Genomic DNA, 10,792 nt, shown 5'->3' on the forward strand with positions numbered 1-10,792 from the left:
GATAAAAGTGCATGCAGGCGTAGGGCGACTCTTATGAATGGAGATAAGCTAAATGGTGCACGGTCAGACAATTCTTTACTTACGCTCAGCTAATTGCTCGTGTGTACCGTTAAGAATCCCGTTAAAAGTGTTAGAATTTTACAGGTGCTTGTATAGTTTTTATTGTTGTATTTTGTATTTCATGAGATTACGCGAACAATCTTGTAAGATACTATATTTATTTGCATATGTTTATTGCCGTCCGGTTTATTGTTTCATCTTGGGTCTCTTGGGGTTCACCCAGAACGGTTGAAAAAAGCGACCTGCGTCTTCCTGGCTGCGCAAGTACAGTACCTATCGATATTGTGGAATATATGCAAATTGAAAACAAATGGTCATGTTGTGATGGTTTTTCTGTTTAACTATGCGGATATTGGGCTTTTATTTTTTTCGGGTCGAGTCACGGCTCGTGATTGACAGTGAGACGCTTGAAGTGCTGTGTCGTACAATAAAAAGAATCATGTAATGCATCAGCCATTTACGTAAGTGAAGACGTGTTCACCCTCAACTTCGTCCATGCAAATGGCTACCCTGGATTTGGACGCCTATCAGCTGTGACGAGGTTGTATGATCGGAAGAACCTGACGGGTATAGACAACTTTTCAGGGAGCAAATGTGTTTTTGAGAGTCCGGCATTATCTGGTTTATATCTTAACATCGTGATCGTTAGTTTTGGGTGACTGAATTTGAGGTGTTTATTCGCAACCTATACTCACACAAGTATCGATACGTCCATGTGAATACTAGCTATAGACCTAGGCTACTGTAGGCTATCCTGTACAGTAGGCTATAGTAACCTACAAGCGCTAGGCTACTGTACACTTTAACTTACATTTGTATTGTCTTGCACATTTACGTTTTTACATTTTATTTTGGGAGTCCAAGTGTTCTAATCATGCTCAGAAGGACTTAGCTGGTTGCGTTTACCTGTTTTTACAAGAGTGGCAAAGCACCCATTTAAAAGCTGATGTGAGTAACCCTGTAGAGATGCGATAGTATTCTGCTGCGGCATTAGCGTCCTGCTACAGTTTCACCTGGTGAGATCACTGAATGGCTTCCTTCATCAGGTAATCTATTCTTTATCACACCTAAACTACATCAGATTGCTGTGCTTCTCTTCAGTCTGAGCTGGGATACATGCACTTAAGATGTGTTTGAACAGTCTAAAATGTTATGTAAAAAGGAGATTAAGTTAATTCATTTTTATTGTGGGTAGTAAATATGCAGTTAATAAAGTGTTTGTAAATGATAAGAGGAGTTCATTGATACTGAGAAAACATCTAATATGAGGGGATCATTCATCAGGGTGTAAGCTATGTATTTTTTTTTTTTTTGTAATAATGGAAGGGTGGGAACAGTGAGGCTGTTGAACTCTACCAGCTCAATTCACAGTTTCTCCTCCTGTTCGAGGTGAAATAAAAGAATCACAACTCTGGGATAGCTGGTCCACAGTTCCAGACAGACTGTGGTGAAGAGTGTCGCCAACAGCAGGGAGGATCGAACTAAAGATGGGTTTGCATTTTTTCCAAACGAAAAGTGCAGGCTACGCTAGTGTGTGTGTGTGTGTGTGTGTGGTGTGTGTATGGGAGGTAGAGGGGAGCAAAGAAGGAGTATGTGTTGTCTCTTGGGCAGTGTAAACAAAGTGCCAAAGCCAAGTTCTTATTTCTGTGGTTATGATGACTGTCTCTTTTCCATTGTATAGTCTCAGAGTTTTGGTTGTGATGGTCCTTGTGATAATGATGCTATGCCACAGCCTTCCATTGAGATTCTTCAGAAAAGGCTCTCTATTAGTTGTGAAAAATACATAGATTTGTGTTCTCTCATGGTTAAGATGTGACTGACTCTGTTGTGTCTAAACACACCTGTTCCCAGAGATGGACTTTTAGGTTTTACTCTAAAAATCACCTGGTTATTGGTAGAACATGCAGTGTTTGATGAGAAATATAGATCAACAATTCTCCCACAGAGAGGTCTCTCATGGTTGTAGCTGTTGGGTGTAGGCCTAGTCTTTCTACTGATATGTCAAATGAAATGATCAAATGCTACCGTTATGTGAACAGGTTGTGAACCCACTAGTCTTGCTAGACTGTATTGTCATGACTATGATGATTAATCCGTTTCTAGGTTATAGTGAATTGGCCTCCTCCACAGGTTGCGTGGTCGGATAATCAAGATCCCTTTGAATTCCACTTGTGCCTTGGTTTGTATGTGACTCCTCAGAGGTCACAGAGTCAGTCTAAGGTTAGCGATAGTATAGGAATTGTGAAATTTTATGTGGAATTCTCAGAGGGTGTATGGGAATTGCTCAGTTCCAGACATACTCTCTGGGTTCTGTGATGACTGTTGAGTTTAATTATGTTTATGCGGCATTGTGTGTCTGTGTGTGCATGTGTGTGTCATTGGAGGTTAGGTGGGCGCTTCCTTTTTTTCTGTCAGTAAGACTGATTTGTTCCTCCTAAATTTCCTAAGCGTGGCTCGTCAGAGCAGCCATGATGCTCTTCAGTGAGAGGCAGTTTGGCATGTTGAAAGCACTCTGCACGAAATGCGATTTTTAAAACACCCACAGGATGTTGGATCTGTTTGGACAGCGTATGCATTATTCATCTCTCTCTCTCTTCCCCCCCCCCCCCGCCCCCTCTCTCTGTGAACAACTTCATTTAGTCCACCTCCATTTTAGGTTAACTTCAGTGCCGATGCTATGTTCTGATTTATTGTGTGTTTGTGTGTGTGTGTGTGTGTGTGTGTGTGTGTGTGTGTGTGTATCCGTGTGTATCCCCACCCCTCCCCCCATCCCCCAAGGCCCAACATAAGAGAGTCCCTACATAAGAGCCCCCCCCCCCCCCCCCCCCCCACACACACACACACACACACACATACACACACACTGATGTCTTGACCACTAACGGCTACATATTAAGAGATAATTCCATACCCTGAGGTTACAAACTGGATCTAACTGGATCGCGCATTTTGACTGCGCTTGGCACCCTGGGTAAAGAGAAAAGAAAGAGTCGCGACTCTGCAGTTCTTAAAGGAACAGGAGCGTAACTCTGTGGTGACATCAGGTCTGTTGTCCCACTTTGACTCCATGCCTCGCTCTCTCTCTCTCTCCCTCTCCCTCTCCCTTTCTCCATTTCCTGGGTGCTTTGGATCCTTAGCCATATGCATCGTGGGGATTCTGATAATTGGTCAAATTTGAGACACATAGTCACAGCTGCTGAAGCATGAAACGTGTTCACCGAAATAACTTACAGTAGATCATATGACACCCCCACCCCACCCCACCCCCGGTTTCCTAGTAGTCTTAATCCCACTGTCTCTTAAACCCTGTCTCTGACCAAAGTGGGTTTTCTAATGAAAAACATGAGGTAGATTTGAGAGGTAAATGAAAAGCTTTCGCATGTTGATGGTTGGAAAGTTGCTTTTGGCTGAAGTAAGGACAGTTTTTGTTGTAGGATTTGTTTGCTTTGTTTTCTACTAAATTTGCATGTTAGGCTATACATTTTTGTCCAAGCAATGAAATTAGTTTTAATCACAAACCGAACGATACAGGTTTGGCATTCATTAGTGTGATTCACATCAACAGCAGGCATAATATGGCCACTGCCTGTGACGTTTGCAACATCTGTGATGTTGGGTCTTTTGTTTTGTTCAGTGTCCATTGATACTTAATATTTATTTCATAGTTCAACTTGACCTCTGCTGCAGTCCATCCTCCACACTTTTCAAGGGCAACCTTCCGATCCCTAACCTTCATCGACCCCCCCCCAACCCCACACCACCACCACCAAAGGCAGCAGCAAAAATTAAATTGATTAGTGTACAGTACTAAAAATAGATGAACCTGTTTCCATGGCAACCGGGGGGTATGAGTTGTTGCTTTTGTTTTTAATGAAGACCTGGGCTTTAAGTGCCTTAGCGGAGACCGAGTATGGCGAAGATAAGAGCGAGGGGGAGAAGGAAACTGAGAACTGAGAGCTTGCTTGCAGTGGACTGGAGCGTTGTGCACAGACTACAACCAGACCGGTTGGCTTTTTGGGATGGTTATTGCTAGCATTGCGGGCCGAACGTGATTTGTTCAGTGGCTTGAAATGATTCTTATGTGGGCTACAAATTTCGACAAACACCAGTTTCACCACCACTGACTGATTTTTGTTCGCTCCCATCTCGGCAATGGCTGTGTGATGGCTTCTGAATCTGGCTGTTGGTCATATCCATCTGCCCCTTCTCCTCAGCACTCCCAGAAGCCCCTCGGCAGTGCCAAGAACTTTTCCGACGCAAATTAACAGCACTGTTCATTCTTCAAAAAGCGTTTTTTGAAAGGCTGCTTTTTCGCCGATGTGCCAGTGTGTGTGGGCTGCAAGTGATTAAGTGCCATCAGTCGAAAAACTCTGGCCCCCCTCACAGGATCTCCGAACTGCGTAGCTTGTTACTTGGTAACAGACTTTTCTCCCATCTGAATATTGATATCTGCTCCGAGTCGGGGAGAGAACGAGAGAGAAAGAGGTAGAGAGAAAAGATGCATCATCGCTGCCTTTTTACTCTTGTTAGTGTCTAGTGGATAGGTCTGCTCTGAAGGTCACCAGCCTCCCTTTTGTTCCCGAGATGCACCCACTAACACGGTGTTTAACCATCATTTTAACCAATAGAAAAGAAAAGGACCAGCCTAGAACATGTGTTTTTGCAGGTGATGAGTCACATCCCATTGACCATTATATCTGCTTCTTAAACACCATACTACTGCATGGTTATGGATGTATAGCCTGTGTGAGATTTCATCATCCCTTTAAATAGTTAAATGGGTGTTAAGGTGAGATGACTGTTCTTGTCATCTTTCCTCTGTTGCCTCTTTAGATTTCTGTTCTGTTATGAAGTCAACACCCTGGTGTTAAATACAGTTTTCCTCGCATAATACCCATGATCCTCTGAGCCTAAATAGTGTTTTTTTCAATAGGGCTTTGTCTCTGGGCTGTTTGATTTCGAAGTCTGTGGGGGGTTTCCATCCTGACCACAGGCGTCGAGGTTAGAGTGGTGATTGCGTTTCGATAGGATTGTGGTCTGTGATCAATACCAAGCAGGGCTGGATCTCGCAGGTCTGGCCCTAATTGTCATGGCGATGAGGATTGCTCTCCGATGACATCACGGGGGCCTATAGAGTGTCTTTGTTTAGCTTGTTTAGATACTTCGAAGCAGCGATCGATCATATACGCTGCGATGTTGCTCGTTGACAAGCAGGATGCGCCTTCAGGACTTGGTCGTCTCGCGTTGACGTGGCGTGTGTAATGCGTTTGGCACTGATGAACTTATCTGCAGATGGAGGCCAGATTGGGACTTCGTGATGGCTTCCAGAGTCCGGACTGCCAAACATGTTTTTGGCGGCTGCCATTCTGGATCATCCATACCTTCTACAGCTGGTCCAGCACCAGTTGGGCCTTGTGTGTGTGGCATTTTATTCTTTTTTTCCATAGTTTTTTTTTTTTTTATTGGAAATACATTTTTTTGTCTAGAGTGGTTTAATCGTTCATTTCTTGCAGAACCAGTACTGTGAAGGAGTCAAATTATTTCAGTATAAGGTTTTTGCAGACATTTTGTTTTTCCAAAGATATTGTTCCGTAGGTTCCATTCCTTATTTAGTGGATATGAAATGCTAATCCTATGTGTACGTCTCTCGTGTGGGATCATGGTGTGTGTGTGTGTGCGTGCGTGCGCACGCCTGTGTGCGCTTTTGTGTGTGTGTGTGTGTGTGGAGGCCTGTTTTCTGTGTCGTCTGTTACATAATTGTTTAACAGTGAGGAACACTGTGGATCTGCCCTGTGCCTGTGCCCTGGCCTCTGAGACCCTGCTCACAGGCTAAGAATGCACCGCAAGCCCTCTGCTCATCTCCTCTCTCACAGCCGCTCCCCCCAGAGTTGTGGAGAGGGTGCTGGGAATGGCAGAGCCATAGGCTCCACTCCCCAAAGGGAGCTCTGTTTGAAAATGGGGTTTTATTGATTTTGCTAACCTTTGTTAGCAAGTCACTTATACTTTGAAGAGAATGTTCCATGTTGGTTATTCTTAAGATTCTCCTCTTGAGTTGTCTACCTTAACTCACCTTTGTGTTTGGACCTCATCAAGGTAAAGCTCAGCCTGGTCAGACTACATGTATGTAGTTGGTGTGCATTAGTAATTTAGGGGCTAATGCACACCAGCCTTTAGAGGGTCTCCGCTTTCATCCATTCTGAGATAGAATTCAACCCATGCTCATTGTGCTTTTGCTAATGCTCTAGTACTGCTGGAAAGCTGATCACAGACTTGGCCTTCAGAGCAGTAAGGCTTGTGGCATCTGCCAAAGGGAGTATTTTAAATATAAAATATTTCTTAACTAACTCTCTAGGCCCTTCACTAGCTTTCTCTGGACCCACTGAGCTTTATCGTTCTTTGGCTAAAATCTTATCAAGGTAGGGAAACTGGTCACCCCAGGCCACTTAACGTCTGCAGTTCCATTACTGACCTCCATGTAGTTGAAGCAGCAGAAATTGTAGTGAAGTTGTCAGCAGTGAATGAAGACACTTCATATGCTGTCTCTGTGCCTTGCAGGGCTTTGCTATCCCCAACCTAACTTTGTCACTTGGAAGAGTTAACCTTTCCAAATAACTTGCACATTGTCCCTCTTGCCATTGTGAGGTTTCAATGGATTGTTCCGCTAACAATAACGCTTTGTGTGGAGTTTTGGTGAACTTTGACCCTCAGGACCAGCCAGCCAGTGAATCTATACTTCGCTTGTGGCAAAAGCATTTGTTCTGGTCCACTGCACAGTAGAAAATATTAAGGCCGTATGAGTGCATTGTTGGATTATCACACAACTATAGACCAACTCTCACGACCATGTGTCTACATTTACTTCTAGGATCCAGCCCCCCCCCACCAACAGACTAGGCAAATCAGTGGCAATGTCTACTTCAGCCAAAATAAAAGCAGGCGAATGTTTCATGATGGAATGGATAAACACTGCGTTAGGACATTAAAAGCTGTATTTTTCAGCTGTATTAGGGAACTGGCACGTAGGATGCAAATGAGATGTATTTTATGATTCCCTTTGAAGTAAACCTATTGTCTGTGACGCCGGCCACAACTTTCTGGAACATCGTCGTCCTTGTTTAGATGGTTTCATCACAGCCTTCACATGTGTACTTCCTTATCCGAACAGGGGACATATAAGATCAGTGTCAGGTTGTTGACTTGTTTGAAAACATACAGTAACTGACCTGTGGTGCCTGGAGGGCTGGTTGTGATGGCGTCCACGCAACTGACTGACATTGTACCAGGGGTGGGGGATGGGCACCACCAGGCAGGCTTGGTGGTAGAGCTCTCCCTTTTTATTTCTTGCTGTATGTACAGACAAGCGTTTGATTGACACCCAGATGCTGCATGCGGCTTCGTAAAGAACCGTCTGGGTTGGGTGTGGGGAGGGGCGGCGCAGAAGTTGTCATTGTAGACGACAGGGACCACAGCAGGGGATGTCCTGTCTCCATCTTTTTTGCCATCTCCTCTGTCCCTCAATCACTCTCTTTTCTTGTTCTTGTCCACGGTTTCTCTCATTTGATCCATATTGCTGTATTCATAGCTCTCTCTCTCTCTCTCTCTCTTTCCTTCTCTCCCTCTCTTTCTCCCCATTCTTCTACTTCTGTCTTGTCTTTCACTTTCATTCACTCTTCCTCTGTCTTTTCTTTCTCTTCGTCGTTTTGTCCTCTCTTTTTCTATCACTTTTCTCTCACACAGACATGCCGTTTCTCTCTCGACACAGTCCTCTCTCTGAATCCTGCTTCGGCCACAGTCGCTGGGTGTTATTTTTTGGTCCGTCTTTGTGTTGTTTTAGGGGCTGGGTGTGCCCATGGGGAGCGGGACCTGAGGATATGTTTATATGGCTCTTTGTTGGCATCACACACAACTGTACAGGAGTGGGGGAAGGGGCAAGGAGAGAGGAAGTCAAACAAAAGACCCTTATACTGGCGTGGTGTGTTAAGTCTGTGTGCGGGTTTGTGTGTGTGCCAGCGTGTGTGTGCGTGTGTGTGTGTGTGTGTGTGTGTGTGTGTGTGTGTGTGAGCCTATGTGTGTGTGTGTGTGTGTGTGTGTGTGTGTGTTTGGCACTCGCACTGAGAGGTTTCTCTTTTTCTCCCCCCTCCTGTTGACGGAGGCAAGCTGTTTTGCATTGTAGCTCAGCATCCCAGTATTCACACTTGTTTCCACTTCCACTGACTGTGTGCTGGTATGACCATTATTTATTTCTTTTCTATAATCCCAGATACGTCACATGTAAGCGTACACAGACACACACGCACACACACACACAGTCATATTCTAGATCCCCTACAGCCCTTTGCTTGTTTATTTGTGAGTGTGTATTTTTGTTTGGTTGTGTATTCAGCTGTGAGACGATTGACTGAGTAAGTGAGTGAACGAGCGGTCTGTCAAAGCGCTGGTGTGCATGCGTCCGTCCGTCTGGCTGTGCCGTGCCGTGCCGTGCGTTGCGTCCGCGGACTTCCCGCTGACGGCCGCTGCCCCTGCTCCTGCTGCCGCTGCCGCTGCGGTGCCTCTCCATCTTAGCGCCTCGTCTCCTCCTCCTGTGGTGCCGGAGATGCCTGGAGGCGTCGGACGCTTGTGTGGGCTGGCAGCATGCCCGGAGCTGTGTGTGTGTGTGTGTGTGTGTGTGTGTGTGTGTGTGTGTGTGTGTGTGTGTGTGTGTGTGTGTGAGGTGGAGTACGCATGCGTGTGACAGTTTTTTGGAGAGATGGAGGGAGCGGTGGAGGGGGGGGGGGGCGGGTGTGAGGGGAGGGGATTGGGGGGTGCTGGGGAGGGGGAGGGAGGGGGTGTGGTCAGTGGTAGAGGGGTCTGGTGCTCGGAGCATATGTGGGGAACAGTCATTGTATTATGTAAGGGTGAACGTGGAACTGGGCAGGGAACTAAGAGGATGAGGTGTGTGTGTGTGTGTGTGTTGAGGGCATTGGAAGAGGAGAGACGAGGGCACACACACTTGCTCGCATCAAAGGGCTGTTCTCATTGGCCTGCCTGTTGTAGGCGGGGGTGGGAAGAGATGGTGTGTGTGTGTGTGTGTGTGTGTGTGTGTGTGTGTGTGGGGGGGGGGGGGTCATGCTTGGGTTGGCTCCTGCTCACCTTTTTCTTTCTGTCATTATGCTCCCTCTTACTCTCTCCATTTCTTTTATCTCCCTATTTTCTTTTCTCCGTTTTCTCTGCCCATCATTTCCAGGTGGGTGGTTTTTCACGGTAAAGTTGCCGGGCGGTGCGGAGCCGTGGGTGTTGTTTTTTTCTTGCTCTTTTGGGGCGACTTGTTTTGAAAAAAGGAAATGGCAGCCTTTGTGAGTCACAATCTGTTGCACTTAAGCATTGACATATTAAGAAGGCTAACAAGAGCAACCAAAACTTAAGGTGTGTGTGTGTGTGTGTGTGTGTGCATAACATTTCTATATGTGTGTGTTTGTGTGTGCGCACATGCATGTTTCAGAGAAAGATGTTTGGAGTGAGAGACAGCCATTAAAGCAGGGAAGAGAAAGGGAAAAAAAATAAGTATATATCTGTGTGTGTGTGTGTGTGTGGGTCTGTTTGTGCATGGAGGTTTCGCCCAATGAGGCATTTTGCTCTAATTATAACCATCCCACCATCCCTGCACCCCTCCCCCACTGCTTTCTCTCTTCTTTTCTCTCTATCTCTGACACACACACTCTCTCTCTCTCTCTCTCTCTCTCTCTCTCCCTCTCTCTCCCTCTCTCTCCCTTGGCCCAGCCTGGGCTCCTGCTCCTGAGTCGCTGTGGGCTCTGTGGAAGCACTAATCTCAGACCTGCTCACACTGCCTTACACACACACACACACACAGTTCTCTCCCTCGCGTGCTCGTTCCAACCCCCCCACCCCCCCCCTAAATAAAAACCTGTTACAATAGCCTCAGCAGTCCACCCCCTCCCAGATCCCCACCTTCCTCTTCGACTGGATAGAGCGAGTATCACTCCACTGCATTCGCCATGTCTGTGGTTGCCAGTGTCTGCTAAAGAGCTGTAATGTTGGGAAATGTCGGCCATGCCGGCTCTGCCTCCTCTGACGGAGCCTCCCACTGTTTGTGTAGGATGTGTGCCGATGGAGTGGCACAGTGGAGTACGACTTAATCCTTTATTTTGTGTCAGGAGCTGAAGTGGTGGTGGTTCAGTTCCCCCCTGATAAATCTGTCACATTCCTGCCTTTACACTAGTTGTCAGTTCATCGTTTTGTTTTTCCCCAGTTTTAGCTGTAATGTGAAAAAAGCCTTTGTCTGGGATTTCTCTGGGATGGGAAGTCTCGTGTTTGCACATAAATACACAAACATGGATAGATATGTGTAAAAACAATCATTATGTATCTGTCTAATGCTCACGGATACCAAACTGTGAACACACACACACACACACACACACACACACAGACTAGGGTGACCAGACGTCCTGAGCAATTCGGGGACAGTCCCGAAATCTAAGCGTTTATCCCGAATCCCGAATCCGGCCCTAATTGTCCCGAAAGAGTCTGGATGCAGCCCCGGCTACTTTGTTTCTTTTTTGACGTTCTATATTTAGGCACGAATATGCACTGATTTTAGCCAATTTTCATTCATTCCTTGACATGGCTGATGTACCGGAACCCCAACACGCCGCTAAAAAGCAAAAGCGTCTATGCAGGTACCGGGGAGGAGTGGGTGGGGAGGTGTACCCGTGGATTGACAAAGCCTTAAGCG

At 46.1% G+C, this 10,792-nt stretch overlaps 1 protein-coding gene across 1 annotated transcript in view; it reads left to right on the forward strand.

The window, feature by feature from the left end:
* Nucleotides 1–8,503: 8,503 nt before the first annotated feature.
* Nucleotides 8,504–10,792, forward strand: part of LOC121721043 (transcriptional repressor p66-beta-like) — a 14,008-nt gene continuing 11,719 nt past the window's right edge. The window contains exon 1 of the mRNA XM_042107602.1: nucleotides 8,504–8,678. Coding sequence (XP_041963536.1) covers nucleotides 8,504–8,678 — 175 coding nt within the window. The remainder of the gene's footprint in view (nucleotides 8,679–10,792) is intronic.

Source organism: Alosa sapidissima, chromosome 10 (genome assembly GCF_018492685.1).
Source record: "Alosa sapidissima isolate fAloSap1 chromosome 10, fAloSap1.pri, whole genome shotgun sequence".
Lineage (NCBI taxonomy): Eukaryota > Metazoa > Chordata > Actinopteri > Clupeiformes > Clupeidae > Alosa > Alosa sapidissima.